We start from the raw sequence: 19,953 nt of genomic DNA, 5'->3' as shown, positions 1-19,953 counted from the left end.
CTGCCTCTTCTTTATGGCAACCCCTGAGATATTGGGACACTGCTATCATGTCTCCCCTAGTTCTTCTTTTCATTAAACTAGACATACCCAGTTCCTGCAACCGTTCTTCATGTTTTAGCCTCCAGCCCCCTAATGTTGTTGCTCTTCTCTGCACCCTTTCTAGAATCTCCATGTCTTTTTTACATGGTGGGGACCAAAACTGGATGAAGTATTCCAGGTGTAACCTTACCAAGGCATTATAAAGTGGTATTAACCCTTCACGAGACCTTGATTCTATCCCTCTGTTGATGCAGCCTAGAACTGAGTTGGCTTTTTTGGCAGCTGCTGCACACGGCTGGCTCATCTTTAAAACCTGTAAAATATGTATAACCTAAGAAGTTATACATATTTGAATAATTAAAATCAAACTGGGAGTAGGGGAAGCTAACCAAATCAGAAAAGCTTCAGGGTAGGCTAAAATATAATAATGTTAATTCTTTACGGAGCATCCTTCAAGAGAACTCTCAGGAGCAGAGAATTCCAATAGTTGGAGGCCAACTTTAGAGAAAGTCCTGTTAGAAATGATATAACTGCTATTTCCTCCTGGTTTCACTTCTTGCTCAGGAAAAAGTCTCCAAGCGAAAGACAAATGCAATTAAAACCATTTATCACTCCAAGTTCATGTTGGTTGTAAATGTGATGACTGGTTGTGAGTCATTTTTTTTTACTGCCGTTGTAGCTTTGAATAGTCACGGAACAAATGCACCAAAAGTGATTTTTCCAAAAAGCAACTGGAGTTTCTTGGTTTTTTTCCCCTGAAAACATTTCACTTCTCATCCAAGAAGCTTCTTCAATTTCTTGATTCAATCAGAGCTGGATATTACCTTGTTTCCCCAAAAATAAGACAAGGTCTTATTTTCTTTTAACCCCCAAAATAAGCACTTGGCCTTATTTTCGGGAAGGTCTTATCATTTTTGAGGTGCAGGCGGCAGCGAGCGTGGTCACCTCATGGCTTCTGCTGTGTCGCAATATTTTCAGGGAGGGCTTACTTTAGTGCATGCGCTCAAAAGCCCGATTGAATGTATTATCTGGGGAGGTTTTATTTTCAGGGAAACAGAATACAAAGAACTCGGGATAATTGCTTGAACCAGAAATGAAGTTTGCTTGACAGAAAACAGCAAGTACACAGACAGCAATCAAAGGTGCCCACTCCAAAAGGATCATTCTCTTGCTATACAGGTGGTCTTCGACTTACGACTACTATTGAGCTCAAACTTCCTATTGCTAAACGAGACATTTGTTAAGTGAGTTTTGGCCCATTTTATGACTTTTCTTGCTATAGTTATTAAGTGAATTTGGCTTCCCCATTGGCTTTGCTTGTCAGAAGGTCACAAAAGATGATCACAAGACACCAAGACACTGTAACGGTCATAAATAGGAGTCAGACGTCTCATATTTGCCAGACATCTGAATTTTGATCACATCGCCACAGGGATGTTGCAAAGGTCATAACTACAAAAAATGGTCATGTCACATTTTTCAGTGGTGTTGTAACTACAAATGCCCACTAAATGGACTACTTTAAGTTGAAGATTAAAACGGTATAGGTTCCCCTCACACATATGTGCTAGTTGTTCCTGACTTTAGGAGGCAGTGCTCATCTCCGTTTCAAAGCCAAAAAGCCAGCGCTGTCTGAAGACGTCTCCATGATCATGTGGCCAGCATGACTAAATACTGAAGGTGCACAGAATGCTGTTACCTTCCCACCCAAGGTGGTTCCTATTTTTCTACTTGCATTTTTTACATGCTTTCAAACTGCTAGGTTGGCAGAAGCTGGGAGAAGTAATGGGAGCTTACCCCATTATGCAGCACTCAGGATTCAAACCGCCGAACTGCCAACCTTTCTGATTGACAAGCTCAGCGTCTTAGCCACTGAGCCACCGCATCCCTAAGTTGAAAACTACCTGTACTTTAAAAACAGTTATTTTTACAAATAGGTCCTTGTATTGTTTTTAGAAAGTGTGCAAACTTTGTTTACCTTCAAGGGATAGCAGGAAAGCACACTTAGGTTCAGTAGAGAGGAATTATGGCTTGGTCCCAAATGAGGTTTTCCAATCTTTACCTTTTATGAGTAGAGATGGATACCTCAGAGTGCTGGTTATATACGGAAATCGGTGACAGAAATAAAGAACAATTAATATCTACAGGGGATTCTCTTGTTTAGTTAAGCTGCTGTTAGTGGCCAATTTAGAATAGAATAGAATAGAATAACAGAGCTGGAAGGGACCTTGGAGGTCTTCTAGTCCAACCCCCTGCTTAGGCAGGAAATCCTATGCCACTTCAAATGGTTATCAAACATCTTCTTAAAAACTTCCAATGTTGGAGAATTCACAACTTCTGGAGGCAAGCTGTTCCACTGATTAATTGTTCTAACTGTCAGGAAATTTCTCCTCAATTCTAAGTTGCTTCTCTCCTTGATTAGTTTCCATCCATTGCTTCTTGTTCTACCCTCAGGTGCCTTGGAGAATAGTTTGACTCCCTCTTCTTTGTGGCAACCCCTGAGATATTGGAACACTTCTATCATGTCTCCCCTAGTCCTTCTTTTCATTAAACTAGACATACCCAGTTCCTGCAACCGTTCTTCCTATGTTTTAATCTCCAGTCCCCTAATCCTCTTTGTTGCTCTTCTCTAAAGTCTCAACATCTTTTCTACATCGTGGTGAACAAAACTGAATGCCGTATTCCAAGTGTGGCCTTACCAAGGCATTATAAAGTGGTATTGGTAAGGCTGCATTTGGAATACTGCATGGTAAAATGGTCATCTCTGTATGCTGGTTGTATATGGAAATCAGTGACAAAAGTGAAGAATTATTAATATCTACAGGGGATTCTCTTATTTAGTTAGTTAAGGTGCTGATAGTGGCCAATTTAGCCTTTGTAAAGTCATGCTTTGAAAATCCAGTTGCCTTTTGGAAGGTGAAAAAATCACCTTGGGACAACTATGACTTGGATGATAGAGAATCTCCATAGATATTCTCTAAACAAAGGAAGTCCAGGATTCTCTGTCATGGATGGGAAAGAATGACTTTGGCTAATCCCTGCTTACTTTAGTAATAACCACCCACTCCCAAAGTTTTGGAATAAATTTTATAAGGAAGCAAGTTTGGCATTTATTCTATTATTTTTTTTGGCACCAAAGATGCCTCGATGGTGTATTTTTTATTGCCTTTTACATTTCAATGTGGTCTTCATTTCATTTTATTTCTGCTGATTTAGTTTCTCTGATCCAGCTGCTTACAGTCTATTGATTGTTCTTTCACTGGCTGTTGTTCTCGGTTTCAGGCATGAGTTTTATATTCTTTTATGCACTAAGTGTAAGTAGGCGCCCAAACTCTTAAATAACTACCGTAAACAGAGGAACAGCAACACAACACCTGAACTTGGTGCAAACCAAAGAGCCCAACTTTAAACAGCATTTATGGTCATGGTTTGTTTGAAGAACTGTTCCTAAACCAGGATAATTCTTCTTCTTCCATGTCTAGATAAAAATTAAAACTGCCAGAATAAAGGCATCTTTTTGGCTTTTTCATTGACCGAAAATAAGTCATTATCGGTACATGTTTCTGGTAGTAGCCAACATGCCAGCAGATGGGACAGGCTCTGTGTCTCTCCACATTCACACTGGTTGTTTGTGATCTGCTAAGAGCTTCCACTTGAGCATGTTGGTTTTACATTTAGGCACTCCAACTCTCAAATTATTCAGGATTCTCCAGATAGTATAAGGGAAGTCAGATCTACATAGAATAACAGAGTTGGAAGGGACCTAGGAGGTCTTCTAGTCCAACCCCCTGCCTAGGCAGGAAACCCTACACTACTTCAGATAAATGGTTATCCAACATTTTCTTTAAAATGTCCAGTATTGGAGCATTCACAACTTCTGGAGGCAAGTTATTCCATTGATTAATTGTTCTAACTGTCAGGAAATTTCTCCTCAGTTCTAAGTTGCTTCTTTCCACCCATTGCTTCTTGTCCTGCCCTCAGGTGCTTTGAAGTATAGCTTGACTCCCTCTTCTTTGGAGCAGCCCCTGAGATATCGGAACACTGCTATCATGTCTCCCCTAGTCCTTCTTTTCATCAAACTAGACATACCCAGTTCCTGCAACCGTTCTTCATACGTTTTAGCCTCCAGTTCCCTAATCCTCTTTGTTGCTCTCCTCTGCACTCTTTCTAGAGTCTCCACATCTTTTTTACATTGTGGGGGCCAAAACTGAATGCAGTATTCCAAGTGTGGCCTTACCAAGGCATTATAAAGTGGTAGGAACACTTCACGTGATCTTGATTCTATCCCTCTGTTTATGCAGCCTAGAACTGTGTTGGCTTTTTTGGCAGCTGCTACACATGGCTGGCTCATATTTAAATGGTTGTGCACAAGGACTCTAAGATCCCTCTCACAGTTACTACTATTGAGCAAGGTACCACCTATACTGTACCTGTGCATTTTGTTTTTCTTGCCTAAATGTAGAACTTTACTTTTTTCACCATTGAATTTCATTTTCTTAGACAGAGCTCAATATTCAAGTCTGTCAAGATCCTTCTGTATCTTAAGCCTATCTTCTGGAGTGTTGGCTATTCCTGCCACCTTGGTGTCATCTGCAAATTTGATGAGATCCTTCAACCATACCCTCCTTTAATGTTAATCCTTCCTTGATCATCTCCTTTCTCCATCTTTTATTTCGGTTTTATTCTTGTATACCCTCAAGAATGTTTGTTCTTGCCCTAAAGCTGCTCCTAGATCTGAGTTGGTAGGCTTGACTTATGTTCAGAGGATGTCAAGGGCCATTATCTTGCTTAGTTCTTTTAGCATCTGCTACTACTTTCTCTCCTGATCTTAGACAGGGCAAACAAAGGTAAACTTAGGGTAGTACCAATGAATCAAGATGCTATCCTGAAAGAAGTAGATGACCCCCACACAATCAAGGACCTTGGAGTACTCATCTCAAATGATATGAGCCGAGGTGGCGCAGTGGTTAGGGTGCAGTACTGCAGGCCACTTTAGCTGACTGTTATCTGCAGTTCAGCGGTTCTAATCTCATCGGCTCAAGATTGACTCAGCCTTCCATCCTTCCGAGGTGGGTGAAATGAGGACCCAGACTGTGGGGGCGATATGCTGATTCTGTAAACCGCTTAGAGAGGGCTGAAAGCCCTATGAAGCGGTATATAAGTCTAACTGCTATTGCTATTGCTATCTAAGTGCCAGAGCCCATTGTAACAACATTGCCCAAAAGGCATTAAGAGTTGTTAACCTAATCTTGCATAGTTTCTTCTCCGGTAATATTGAACTGCAAACTAGGGCATACCAAACTTTTGCTAGATCAATTTTTGAATACAGCTCACATGTCTGGAATCTGCACTGCATATCGGACATTAATATAATTCAACATGTCCAGAGATATTTCACAAAAGTCCTCCACTCCTCTACTCGCAACAGAATACCTTATGCCACCAGACTTGACATTTTGGGCTTAGACAGTTTAGAACTTTGCTGTCTTCGATCTGACCTAAGTGTAGTACATAACATTATCTGCTACAATGTCCTTAATACTTCAGCTTCAACCACAACAACACACGAGCTCACAATAGATACAGACTTATGATAAACTGTTCCAAACTTGATTGCGGAAAATACTTCAGTAACAGAATGGTCAATGCCTGAAATGCAGTACCTGACACTGTGTTTTCTTCCCCAAACCCCCAAATCTTTAACCTTAGACTGTCTACTGTTGACCTCACCCCATTCCTAAGAGGTCTGTAAGGGGCAGCCATAAGCATACCAACGTGCCTACTGTCCTTGTCCTAAATTCCCTTGTATTTATATTCATTTCATGTATTCATAATCATTTCTATACTTACATATGTTATTTAATTCGAGCGTGATGAAGTTAAAACTAAGAAAAGGTAGGGATTTGCATCAGAAAGAGAAGAGCCCAAACCATTTGCAAATAGTTCTCTGTAAGAACTATTTCCTTTAAGGGCCACAGAAATGGATCTAGGACAACTTGCCATAGCCAACTGATCATAGTCATCTCTCCATGGCCATCTTGCCATGGGAGAACTCACCATGGACAATTCCACGATAGCAACACAATAAATGTTATCCACCACTGTTTCTTTGGCATTATTTCCACTGACAAAAAGGGAAATAATGTCGAAGAAACAGTGGTTGATAAGACTTGTCACATTGACTTATCCCACATGGAATTGTCCATGATGAGTGAGTTGACCTGCAGTGGGCTGGCTGCAGAAAAAATAGCCACAGTGAGTTGGCTGTGCAAGTTAGCTATAGTGAATTGTCCCATTCCTCACAGAGAGATGCAACAGAGATATGGATACCATGCAAATTTACTTATCCATAGTAAAACTGTCCCCAAAACATTTTCCTATTCATTTTCTCTGCAAACAGCTTCCATTTTTCATCCTCTTCTTTTCCGTTTGCCTTACTATAGATTTCTCTTTTCTTTTTGGATCTATTTGAGCTTACTTTATTGCTCTGAGTTACGACGCAGTGCTGTCCCTGTTTTCTGTTATGCTTCCCTTGGGTTTTTTAAAGGAAGCTGGGGAAACTAAGCAAACAGCAGAACACTTGAGAGATGACTGCAGAATGAAAGACAACACACTTACATACATATCTCTCTCTCTCTCTCTCTCTCTCTCTCTCTCTCTCTCTCTCTCTCTCTCTCTCACACACACACACACACACACACACACACACACACACACACATCTAAGAGCAAAGCTAAATGTCAGTGTGCTTAGGATTTTGCAGAAATTTCCTTCTGTCTTTTTGGAGGGGGAATAAGAACTCCAAAGCAATTTCCTTGTCATTTAATGGAAGAAATATATATATATTTAATATATGAAATCTACGCACTGCACTCATTTACGGTACCTTGACATAGGCAACAATTTTCAGAGAAATGGTTGCTAAGTAGAGAGAGTTCATCGCAAAATCCATCAGGTTCCACCAGTCATGCACGTATTCATTAAAGCCGCCATCCCACATCTCTTTGATTTCGCCCCAAATAAAACCTGTAAAGGGGGGGGGGAATGAGGGTGAAAAGACAACTTTCAATTCTCTTAAGCCACTGTTATTGGGCACCATAGCAGAGCACATTGGAAAAGTTAATTAAAACATAACAGCAGAGAAACACCAGGGTTTGGGGTTCTTTTTAATTAATTTACCGTCTTTTTTGGAGTATAAGATGCACGTTTTTGCCCCCTCAAAGAGGGTGAAAATTTGGGTGTGTCTTACACACTGAATGTAGCCCCACCCACCCACCCTCCGGCCCCCACCCACCCACCCTCCGGCCCCCACCCTTTGGCTTCTGTCTCCCAGCAATTTACCTCCTTGCAGCAAATGGGGGAAATTGGGCTTGCAGAGGCTGCAATAGGCTATAGCAATCCCTGCAATCTGAAACAGCTGATGATCGGGCGGCCCCTGCTGAAATTGAAAGTGAAACTTGCTGTTGGTGAGGCAAATTGCTGGGAGGCAGAAGCAGATTTTTTTTCTTGTGCTAATCAGGCTGTTTTGCTGTTTGTTGCAAGGAGGTAAGTCAATAACTATAAATGCCTATAGAATGTTCAAATTATTAGACTTATTTTTTAAAGACTGCTTTATTATTGTTCTAGACAACTTAACAAAATGAAGAAGCTTTTTAAAATAAATGCTTGATCTGAAGAGGCCCAGTGCTATTGTATCTTCTTTTAAATAGCAGAGAATAACATATACTTCCAGAAAGCACATCAATTTTAACAGCATCTGTACAAGTATAGTCTGAAATGTAACACTACAAACAGTGTACATTGTCAGTACTGTTTGCTGTTTGTTGCAAGAAGACAAATTGATGAGAGGCAGAGGCAGATATTTTCCCCTTGTTTCCCCAAAATCTACGTGCATCTTATACTTCGGAGCGTCTTATACTTAGAAAAATATAGTATTTCTTTTATCAACGAGAATAAAACAGATAAACAGAAAATGAATATCTTATACTAACAAGAAGAAAACAACCCTGAATGTCAAATCGATCTAACATTGAACATTAAAAAACCCACCCTGGCTGAATGCTGAAAAGTAAATAAATAAATGAATGAATAAATCCTTGATAGGTTCTCTTCCCCCCCCCCCCTTACATAATGGGTCAACAAATAGTTATAAGCTTTCCCATCCTTATTTAACAAAAAATATGATATTAAATAAGAAAATATTCCAGTTGAGTAAATCTGTCTAATAATTAAATCAACCCAACATGTAATCATAATATATATGTAAACAAACCAGTCAACAGATTAGCCCAAACATTACATTAATCCAGGGGTGGGTTTCAAAAGTTTTAGCAAGGGGATGCTCTGCCCGGTTGCTGGGTGGGTGTGGACATGTAGGGCATGGCTTAGTCAGCCTCCTGCCCCATGGGATGGTGGGTGCTTTTGCCCTCCTCGGGCTCTGGAGGCTTTTTTTGAGCCTCCGGGAGGGCAAAAATGAGGCTCCTGAGACCTTCTGGAGGCCGGAAAATTTCCTGCCTTCCCAAACATCTGGTGGGCCCGTTTTTGCCCTCCCCAAGCCTCCGTGCATGCCCTGCACTTACCTGCATCCAAAATGGGTTTAGCATGGGGACTCCTGGGAAGGGCAGGGTGGGCAGGGCAGGGCCAGCCAGGAGTGGGATTTGGGGGTTCTCCGAACTGCACAGAATCTTAGTTACAGGTTCTCCCGAACCCCTGCGAACCCCCAGCAGCCCACCCCCTGCTAATCTTCAAATCCCTCTTTCTATGTATTTAACACATAGAAAGTCCACAAACAGCTTCCATCCCCTTATAAAGTTGTCTAGTCCATTGTCTCTAATCAAGGCAGTTAATTTTGCCATCTCTGCTAATGCAGTCAATTTTAAAATCCACTCTAAAATCCTTAAAATACCTTCTGTTTTTCCCCGTGACTTATGACCATTTTTTACACTTACAACCGTTGCAGTGCCGCCGCACCCCCTCCCGGTCACATGATCAAAATTCAGACATTTGGCAACTGACTCATATTTATGACAGCTGCCATCTCCCAGAGTAATGCAATCCCCTTTTGTGGCAAGCAATGTCAGTGGGCAAGCCATATTCACTTAACAACCGTGTTCCTAATTTAACCACTGCAGTGATTCACTTAACAAATGTGCCAAGAAAGATCATGACACGGGGAAAAACTCACAGCAAACGTCTCACTTAGCAAAAGATGTTTTGGGCTCAATTGTGGTCATAAATTGAAGACTATTTGTATTAAGATCTGCTAGCCATGCAGTAACATTTTAGTCTGGGAAGGCTGATTTCTAAAACTGAGTTTCATCCCTATGCTGGATTTTGTGTGGCTAAGTGTTAGTGTTAGAATATAAAATAATAATGGAATGGAATGGAATGGAATGGAATAGAATAGAATAGAATAGAATAGAATAGAATATGGAATGGAATAAGAAATAGTATAGTATAGTATAGTATAGTATAGTATAGTATAGTATAGTATAGTATAGTATAGTATAGTATAGTATAGTATAGAATAGAATAGAGAATGGAATGGAATAGAATAGAGAATAGAATAGAATATGGAATGGAATAAGAAATAGAATAGAATAGAGAATGAAATGGAATGGAATGGAATGGAATGGAACGGAACAGAACAGAATTAGAATTAGAGTGGAATAAAGAATCAGGAAGAGGATAGAATAGAATAGAGAATGGAATGGAATAGAATAGAGAATAGAATATAGAATGGAATAAGAAATAGAATAGAATAGAGAATGGAATGGAACAGAACAGAATAGAATTAGAATATAATTAGAATTAGAATGGAATAAAGAATCAGGAATAGGATAGAATAGAATAGAATAGTGGAAGGGACCTTGTAATCATCTAGTCCAACTCCCTGCCCAAGCAGGAGACCCTATACCGTTTTTGACAAATGGCTGTCAAACTTTCTTCTTAAAGTTTCCACTGATGAAACACCCACAGCTTCTGAAGGCAACTTCTGTTCCATAGGTTGATTGTTCTCACTGTCAGAGAATTTCTCCTTATTTCTAAGTTGAATCTCTGCTTGGTCAGTTTCCATCTATTGTTCATTGTCTGGTCTTTGGGTGCTTGGAGAAATAGGTTAATCTCTCTCCTCTCTGTGGCAGCCCCTCAAATATTGGAACCCTGCTATCATGTCTCCCCTGGTCCTTCTCTTCACTAGATTAGCCATGCCCAACTGTTCTTCATATGTTTTAGTCTCCAGTCCCCTAATCATTTTTGTTGTCCTTCTCTGCACTCTTTCTAGGGTCTTAACATCTTTTTTATAGTGTGATGACCAAAACTGGATGCAGTAGTCTAGGTGTGGTCTTACTAAGGCTTTATAGAGTGGTATTAGTACTTCACTTGATCTTGATTGAATCCATGTGTTAATGCAATTTATTGCATTTGTTTTTTGGCTGCTGCCACACACTCCTGGCTCATATTTAATTGGTGGTCCACTAAGACTTTAAGATTCCTCTCACAGTTACTGTTATTAAGCCAGGTTTCACCCAATCTATATTTGTACAATTGGTTTTTCTTGCCTAAGTGTAACTCTTCTGTTTTCTCTACTTTGAATTTCATTTTGTTAGATAGGGCCCAGTGTTCAAGTCTGTTAAGATCCATCTGGATCTTGAGCCTATCATCTAGCTTAGTATTGTCTGCAAATTTGATGTGTAATTATTTTTACTTCTGTAATTTCTATGATTTTTATCTTGAATCACTCTGACTGGTATAATGACTGTGATTGTTTGGACTGCTGCTTTATTCTTTTTTTTAAAAAAGATACTATTTGTTAGTGTTATTTTGTTTTCTTAATTTTATGTGCACAGATCTCCAAGAAGAATTAGACTGAAAAGGAACAGAGGAATGGACAAAATACAGAAGAAATTGAAATAATATGGGTAAAGGCTCTTCATACCGTCTCTACCCATTTCTAAGCACTGATCAACTCTGCCCGTTGGAGACATGATACCCATTGGCTCAGTGGTGGGTTGCTAATTTTTTCCTACCAGTTCACTTGGGAGCATGTGTGTGCTCAGGCGTGACATTTCTGCACATGTGCAGAAGCGTCCGGGCGGGTGGGCGGAGCCTCCTACCACCGCTACTATTGGTTTACCTGAACTGGGCCTATCCAGCAGCAACCCACCTCTGCATTGGCTTGTATTTCATCACTGTCCCATTAGGGCTGCACAAATATTTATTAGCTTCAGGCTAGAACGTTTCAGTCAAAAACTAGGGGATTACTGGCTAATGCCACATGGGGATAGCTTTATCTCCCTAACCTGATTTCCTTTTCAATTGATGAAAGAAAATTGGCTTTTTTTTTAGCAAAGAAAAAAAAATCAGTGAAATGTTTATGGATAGGAGGTGCTGCTTTGCACCTGTTTAATGATGATATGGTCAAGAACTGGACCTGCAGCTTTTCCAACAGAGAAATGAGAGCAGTCTGGGCGATTCAGAAAAAAAGAAACATTAATAATAATAGCAATCACTAACAGTAGCTCTCCACATTGAAATGTGTGTCTGCATTCTCAATTCCTTCCTTCTATTTCTGTCTCTCTGGAATTGCAGTTGAAAGATTGGCTTCAGGCTGCCAGAAGCAGTCTCTTCCATCCTTAGAAAAAGAGCCGTAGTGGGATTCAGTGGGTTCGCACCAGTTCACCTGAACTGATAGCTAAGCACGCCCCTTGCCCCTCTCAGCCATTCGCCTCAGATGAGGCTGATAGGTCTGACAATGGCTTTGACTGGGCTCCTGGTGCTGGTCGAGGCCGAGGGGGTGGTGCCCAGTGGTGGGCTTCAGCCTGCTGCTGGTTTGGGCAAAACAGTTGTTAACATTCTGCGCAGTTCGGAGCACTGGAAAATCATGTCACTGGCTGGCCCTGTCCCTCACTGCCCACCTCTCCCACTCACTCCATATTGCACCTTGCCCTCCTTGGCTGATGCATAGAGTCATGCTTGCTGCCTGTGGCATAGCTGCTGCTGCTCCCTGGTTCTCTCGTTTGCCTCAATCACACAGCCCAGCTGATCTCTGACTGGTGAGCCTCCTTTGCCGATCTCTGCTCCTCACCCAGCTCCCTCCTATGCAGCCACTTTTCACCAGTCCTGAGAAGGTAAGGCCTATCACACTCTTGGGCAAAGCATTTCCTCATTTTAGTGATCCATGAAAGTACATCTATAGTATGTAAATGCAGATAATAAAGTCGAATAAAGGTGAACAACATTTTCACAGAACTATAGATACGTTGAAGCTGGGGGTGACAAGGAGTGGCTGGGAAGGAAGAGCCCCATTTGACACGAGTGATGTTGAGTTGGCCACACCCACCCAGTCACATGACTACCAAGCCACGCCCACCAAGCCACACCACAGAAGCTGGTGTTTAAAAATTTGAATCCCACCACTGGAATAGAGGAGAATATTTGTAGTTCAGGGGTGAGTTTTAGAGTGCTTTGGTGCTCTCTTAGTTTTCTTAGTTTTCTTTCAAACATTTCAATACCCAGCTAGATAACATCATAAGTGCTAGAAGGGAGAAGGATGGAGGAGGAGGAGAAGGAGAAGAACTGTGGGTTTTTTGGTGTTCTCTAAGCTTAGTTAAAGATGCGGTGGCTCAGTGGCTAAGATGCTGAGCTTGTCGGTCAGAAGGTTGGCAGTTTGGTGGTTCAAATCCCTAGCACACGTAACGGAGTGAGCTCCCATTACTTGTCCCCGCTTTTGTCAACCTAGCAGTTCAAAAGCATGTAAAAATGCAAGTAGAAAAATAGGAACCACCTTTGGTGGGAAAGTAACAGCCTTCCGTGCACCTTTGGTGTTTAGTCATGCTGGCCACATGACCACAGATAAGTCTTCGGACAACGCTGGCTCTTCAGCTTTGAACAGAGATGAGCACTGCCCCCTAGAGTTAGGAATGACTAGCACATATTTATGAGGGGAACCTTTACTTTTACCTTAAGCTTAGTTGTTTCTTGAAGACCTTTTATTACCTGACTAAATAACATCATCAGGTCTAAAAGGAGGGGGGGGTTGCAGAGAGGAGGAAGAGGAGGACCAGGGTAGTTTTCTTTCATTAGTCAACCAGGTAATATCACCAGCATCATCTATTTGCATAATGAAAGGTATGCTAGGAAAAAACCAAGTGTAGAGAGCACCAAGGACCCTAGTACATTTTCCTTGCTATCTGCAGTTCCTTGCCTGCACAATTAAGATGGTAGTGCATCTTTTGAGATAGAAACTCATGAGTTATGGTGAGTAAAAAAATCAGAATTGTTACTATAGCTACTGTCCTGCTATCAGCAGAGAAAGTGCTAGTATGAATTCTTTTTCATCAATGGAAACTATTTTGTAGAAAAAAAATCCTTCCAATTATTTGCAGGGAATTGTACTCTAACTCTCTAGTATTATCAATAATCTCAGGATATCACTACTACTTATGCGAGACCAAATATTAAGAAGGTACAGGACAACCATTTGTCTAAAATGGCATAGGGTCTCCTGCTTGAGCAGGGTGTGGGCTTGAAGACCTCCAAGGTCCCTTTCAACTCTGTTATTCTGTTCAGTTCTAAAAAGAGTTTTGAAAAAGAGACTGGGGCTGTGAGATCATCACCATCACCATCGTGAATGCTGCCTTATTCCTCATGTAGATACAGATAGAGATTTCTCCTTCTCAAAAGCAGAAAAAAGATGAGAAAACTGATTTGGAAGCATATTGAATAAAGATGGTTGGCAAGCATGCAAGGCATCAACTTTCTTTTACCCAAGTTCCATTGCAAAGCTACAATTTGACGAATCCATTCAGTCTCTGATTTCTTTTTAAGAGCTGTCAAAGTGAGGAACTACAGTTCATAATTTCACTGCATTTCCTTATTTAGATTCCCCTCACATATCCACTCTAAACTTCTCGTTCTTTTTTTAAAAAGTAGATTCTATGAAAGTAAATCAAAAGGAAAAGGAATCATATTATTAGTTTAAAGATAACCAGAGGCTGTAAAAAAAGAGAAGGTTCTTCAGTTCAGAAGGAATCTTTGCTGTCATTCAGGGTTGTCTTTAAAGGTAAAGGTTTCCCTTGGACATATGTGCTAGTCATTCTTGACTCTAGGGGATGGTGCTCATCTCCATTTCATAGCTGAAGAGCCAGAGCTGTCATAAGACGTCTCCATGGTCATGTGGCCAGCATGACTAACACCAAAAATGCACGGAACCCTGTTATCTTCCCACCAAAGGTGGTCCTTATTTTTCTACTTGGATTTTTATGTGCTTTCAAACTGCTAGATTGGCAGAAGCTGAGACAAGTAATGGGAGCTCACTCCGTTACGCGATGCTAGGGATTCGAACTGCTGATCTTCTGATCGACAAACTCAGTATCTTAGCCACTGAGCTACCCCATCCCATATATCTTATTAAGTATTTATGTTTTATTATCTTTGTACCCCATCCCATATATCTTATTAAGTATTTATGTTTTATTATCTTTGTTTTAGTATCTTTGTAATTCACTCTCAGTGACTGAGAGTGAATTGGGCGGCCATATGAACTTTCTTAAATAAATAAATAAATAAATAAATAAATAAATAAATAAATAAATAAATAAATAAATAAATAAATAACATTTATTTTTGATGCTATTTTACAATTATTTTAATGAATGGTTCAGAAATACACTAAAATTAGAGGGAAATACTGTGACATCACCATCTGCCAATTTGACCTTCAGTTGGCTTTGATGACGCTACAAGCCAAAGTCAAGAAATATAAACATAAGTATAAATGAAGATATAATTGTGTGAGTTGATGGCAGAGCAATGAATAAAAGCTACATGGTAAAACAAAATGGCATAATTATCACAACGGTAACAATTTCTATCCTTACCATTTCATACCAAAACATGCCAGTAGAAATCAGTTCAGCATTTTAAGGTCATTTAGAGCTGACTATTGGAGGAGTTAAAGAATCAGGTTGGTTGTCTTTTTCAAGTGGCAATTGGACTGTCTTTGTATTTCTTGAGGATGTTTCGTTTTTCATCCAAGAAGCTTCTTCAGTTCTGACTGAGTTCCATTCTCCACCATTCAATCAGAACTGAAGAAGCTTCTTGGATGAGAAGCGAAAAGTCTTCAAGGAAAAACCAAGAGAGTCTAGTTGCCTCTTGAAAAGCACCTTTGGGATAACCATGACCTGGATGAGTGAGAATTTCCACAGACTTTTATCTGGTTGCTAATACATTATTGCTAACCTGATGGCACATAATCAATCAATCAATCAATGAACCAATTTAGTCACTTTACGGTGCTTTTAGGTTATCTGCAGTTACATTCACCTCTTATTAAGAACTTTACATCCAAGTATATGCCCTGAAATATGACAAATTGGTATCACTGGGATCCATGTCTGAGTTATAAGTTTGCTTAAGTTAACTGCAATGCAGCTTGAGTTCTGGGTTATGTAATATTACTTGACTTTGTGTAGCATAGGATTTATGACTCTGAGCTACGTAGCAGAAACCACCAGTTTTCGTACTAGTATTTCCTTCGTACTATGGATTCAGAGTTCTGAGGAGGTTCATCAGACATGAATTAGGAAGCCATGGATGAAATCTATAACTGTTCACCTCCTTCCCTTGTAGTTCTTTGATTGTGTGTTGATTTCCAGTATGATCCTTTGCAGTAAATCGAAGCATTCTATTACATTAGAAAGGCATCACTTTGACTTAACATCCAGAAGGAAGAAAAGTCAAATTCTTGAGCTGAAATGGATTGTTATGGATCTCATAACAGATCTCCAGAGTTCTCTAGGAAGGAATATGAAAGGGATTTGCTGCCAGGGTATTTTTTTTCTTCCTTGCTAACTTACAATTCAAGGATTTCTTGATAGTCTCCAATTCCTCTACTAATCAAATTGAACCCTATTTAAATCTGTGATGGTTTACCTAACCATGTAACATCAAGAGAGCGTACATAATGCCAAGAAACAAGTCAAATCAGAAAAAAAAAGTTTGCTACATATGTATCTGTTGTCAATTTGTTGGGAAATTGTGTTTTTGCTTTTATTTTTGCTTATCACAGTCACATTCTACAAGTTGGATGGTCAAATCCCTCACTCATTCATTTAGCCAATTAAATGTATATATTTGCTGAACATTTGTTCACGTACAGTATTTCATTCACATGTCATGAACAAGAAGAATATTCTACAGAGGTGAGGAAACAGTCATCTTTAACATGTTATTTGATCTTCAGCTCAGTGAAGCTTCAGCCAACATGGTCTTTAATGATGACACTTGTAATCCAGCATTGAAAAAATTTCAGGTCCCTTCCTTTAGTGTAAACTGGAGGATAAGAAATAGTAAGACATACTCATTTATCTGTAAGATTCCTGGATGGATATTACTAGATATAATATCTTCCTTCACCATCTTAATCCTTGTAATTCAATCAAGAGTCCTCTAAATCAGATCCAAGGACATCTAACTCAATTGTCTTGTTTCTGTTTCACACATTATTCTGTTCAAAAAGCATAAATAACAGGGCAGGAAAACTATAGTCATTCTATCTTGATAAAGATATAGTCATTCTAGTTGTCCTTCCTACATCTGTTTCCACAACTGGAGTTTGCATTATACTATTAAGGATGGGATGGGATGGGAGGAGAGGAGAGGAGAGGAGACAGGATGGGATGGGAATTCAAAGGTGGTATTCAGCAGGTTCTGACCAGTTCTGGAGAACCGGTAGCAGAAATTTTGAGTAGTTCGGAGAACCGTTAAATACCACTTCTGACTGGCCCCGCCCCCATCAATTCTCTGCCTCCTGAGTCCCAGCTGATCAGGAGGGAATGAGGATTTTACAGTATCCTTCTCCTGCCACACCCACCAAGCCATGGCTTGCCCACCAAACCATGCCCACAGAACCGGTAGTAATATAATTTGAATCCCACCACTGGATGGGATTCCCAAAGGTGCCTTTTCAAGTGGCAAATGGAGTTTCTTTGGACTTTTTGTTCTTCAAAACTGAAAAAGAAGCCTCTTGGATGAGATGCAAAATGCCTTCAAGGACAAACAAAGAAGGTCTGGTTGCCTCTTGAAAAAGTACTTTTGGGACAACCATGACACTCTCCATCGACAATGGGATGGGATGGGATGTCCTTTCCACTGGTTTCAAAGTTACAACAGAGAGTAAGGCTAAATGTGGAGAAGGAGGTAGCCTTTTTCCCATAGAAGAGACAGTGGCTGTTGGTCCTGACATTGTCTTATTGGCCAAGTTTATTTGCACGGAACAAAACATCATCCCCATCAAAATTAATCTGTAAGCACTTTCCATTAACCCTCCATGCCTTCATTGATTTACCTAAAACCCATGGGAGGATCATCCATTCCACCACTGTAGGAGGAGGTCCTTGCATGTGTAGATCTGTCCTGACAATGTGCTGGGATGCGAGCAGTAGCATGAAGAGGAAGGTAAGGTAGGAGCCTGTGTGGCAGATAAACTTGATAAATGGCTTTTTAATGAACAGTCCCAGCCTGCTCTTGGGTGCCATCAAATAAGCCACGGCAAGCACTGGAAACAGCAGTCCAATAGTGACACAGGTCAAAAGCTTAACTGCCCAATGCTTCCGCCGCCATCCGGGAAAGCCGTCGTACCAAAGTGTTGCTAGTAGTTGCTGGCAGTTGGGCTGAGCAACAAACTGGAGAGAGAGAGAGAAAGAGAGAGAGAGAGAGAGAGAAGGAAAGAAGGGGAGAAAAAAAAGGAGAGGTGGAGATAAGTACAATTGCAACAAGCAAGAGCCATGACAATTGGAAGAACAAAATAAAGAATTCGCTGTATTTATCCTGGGGGAGAAGAAAGGAGGTTAATCTATGGTCCAGGAGAAATATGGCACACCCAACCTGTGCACATATGGGACACTCCAGCCTATTTATTTATTTAGCTTAAGGGTGGGGAACAATGCCCCCTTTATGGCCTATGGACTTCAACTCCCAGAATTCCTGAGACAGCGAGGTCCACAGGTCATAAAGGGGCTATCAGCAGTTCAGCGGTTCAAATCTCACCGGCTCAGGGTTGACTCAGCCTTCCATCCTTCCGAGGTGGGTAAAATGAGGACCCAGATTGTTGGGGGCAATATGCTGACTCTCTGTAAACCGCTTAGAGAGGGCTGAAAGCCCTATGAAGCGGTATATAAGTCTACTGCTATTGCTATTGCTATTGCTATGTTCTCCAATCCTGATTTAGGGTATGGCATATCATACATGAGTTAGCAATAGCACTTAGATGTACATATATACCGCTTCACAGTGCTTTACAGCCCTCTCTAAGCAGCTTACAGAGTCAGCATATTGCCCCCAACAATCTGGGTCCTCATTTTACCCACCCGGAAGGATGGAAGGCTGAGTCAACCTTGAGCCAGTGAGATTTGAACTGCTGTACTAGCAGTCAGCTGAAGTAGTTGCAGTACTGCAATCTAACCACTGTGACACCTGGGCTGTTAATATGTATATTAGCAATATGTATACTAACATTTCACCATAGATTAGTAAAACACAATAAATATAAATGTTAGAAAGATCTATGCTCAAATACCAATGTCTAGGCCATATAACTTTTGACACATGGCAGAGTTTAGATTAAAAGAAATCAGCTACTGGACTAGGGTAGGCTCTCACCTTACAGAGTCCTGGCAGATGCCGGATGAAGTGCAGATCCTATTCGAATTGTCCATTGCTGACATGGCAGTTCAAAGCCTGGCACCTTTTTTTGTGGAGTCATTTATATGTCTTCCTATGTCTGGGCATTTGACCACCCATTTGGCTTTCCAGATTACCCCTGGATCTTTTGCACTACCCATCACAAAAATATTGTGGCAAAAAATTACAATAACCTCCATGATGCCTCATCTAACCTTAGAGCATCTAAAATTGACATTCCAGGTGCTTTCATTACCAGGGGTAGGATTCAGCCAGTTCGGACTGGTTCGGGTGAACCAGTTGTTCTGATTTTGCATAGTACAGAGAACCAGAAAAATCGACCACCAGCTAGCCTCACCCACCCCACCTTGTCCTGCCCTATATATTATCTTCCCTTCTCCACACAGTGCAGACCATCCAGCTAATCTCCATGCCTCACCTGCTCTGCTCATGAAAGGTAAGCATGCTGCCCGCTTGCCCTTCACCCCGGGTGGGGGCCATTCCCCGGCTCCAGCCTTGCCCTGGAGTCACCGCCCACTTGCCACCCGCCTCAGCTAGGTCAGGGAATGCAGCATTCCCTGGCACCAGCCATGTCCCAGGCCTCCTCCCGCATGCCTTCCCCCACCTCAAACTACGGCCCCTCAGCGCCGAAGCAATTTATTTGGCCTGCCATGTTAAGCTGAAGGACTGTAGGGAGGGAGGATGTGGGCACAGGAGGGCCGAAGCAGTTTGGGAATGGACCAGATGGTTCTCTTTACCTGTAAGAAGTCCCATCCAGAGAGCACTGCAGTGGAGATCCTGTAGCCACTTCTTTAATCCCTTGCTGAGCCTCGGTCGCTCACGGCGACCCTCCATGTGCTCTCTGTGTCGGCAGCTGCTTCTCTTGCTGGGAGAGAGCGTCTGTTGTGCAATTTACCACTGTGAGCTGCCACTTTTCTCTAAGTCCCATCCGGAAAGCTCTGTGGCACATAAAACCAGCATTCAATATGACTGCTGATTTTCTGTGCTGTGCACTTTCTGTGTGGGACTTAGAGGAAAGTGGCGGCTCACAGCTACTAAATTGCACAAGAGACACTCTCTCTCCCAGCAAGAGAAGCAGCAGAGAGAAGCAGCCGCTGCTCCGAAGAGCAGAGATGGAGCAAAGCAGGCCCCAAAAGGCTGCTGAGTTGACCCTCACTGCGTGGTGGAAGCCACGGATACACCGAAGCCAAGTGCACCTGTATGTGCACACAC

The 19,953-nt window shown here is 41.3% G+C and overlaps 1 protein-coding gene across 1 annotated transcript in view; it reads right to left on the bottom strand.

Moving 5' to 3' along the window:
- TRPC5 (transient receptor potential cation channel subfamily C member 5) overlaps positions 1–19,953 on the bottom strand; it is a 217,186-nt gene that overhangs the window by 53,847 nt on the left and 143,386 nt on the right. Inside the window, exons 4-5 of the mRNA XM_087727145.1 lie at positions 17,387–17,723; positions 6,926–7,065 (exon numbers count right to left, since the gene is read on the bottom strand). Of these exons, the coding sequence (XP_087583271.1) occupies positions 6,926–7,065; positions 17,387–17,723 (477 nt within the window). The remainder of the gene's footprint in view (positions 1–6,925; positions 7,066–17,386; positions 17,724–19,953) is intronic.

This window comes from Thamnophis sirtalis, unplaced genomic scaffold (genome assembly GCF_051295495.1).
Source record: "Thamnophis sirtalis isolate CommonGarterSnake01/CBP01778 unplaced genomic scaffold, rThaSir2_p1.2 scaffold_13, whole genome shotgun sequence".
In the NCBI taxonomy this organism is placed as follows: Eukaryota; Metazoa; Chordata; class Lepidosauria; order Squamata; family Natricidae; genus Thamnophis; species Thamnophis sirtalis.
The sequence above is the reverse complement of the archived record's forward strand: the minus strand, read 5'-3'. Positions and strand labels throughout refer to the sequence as shown.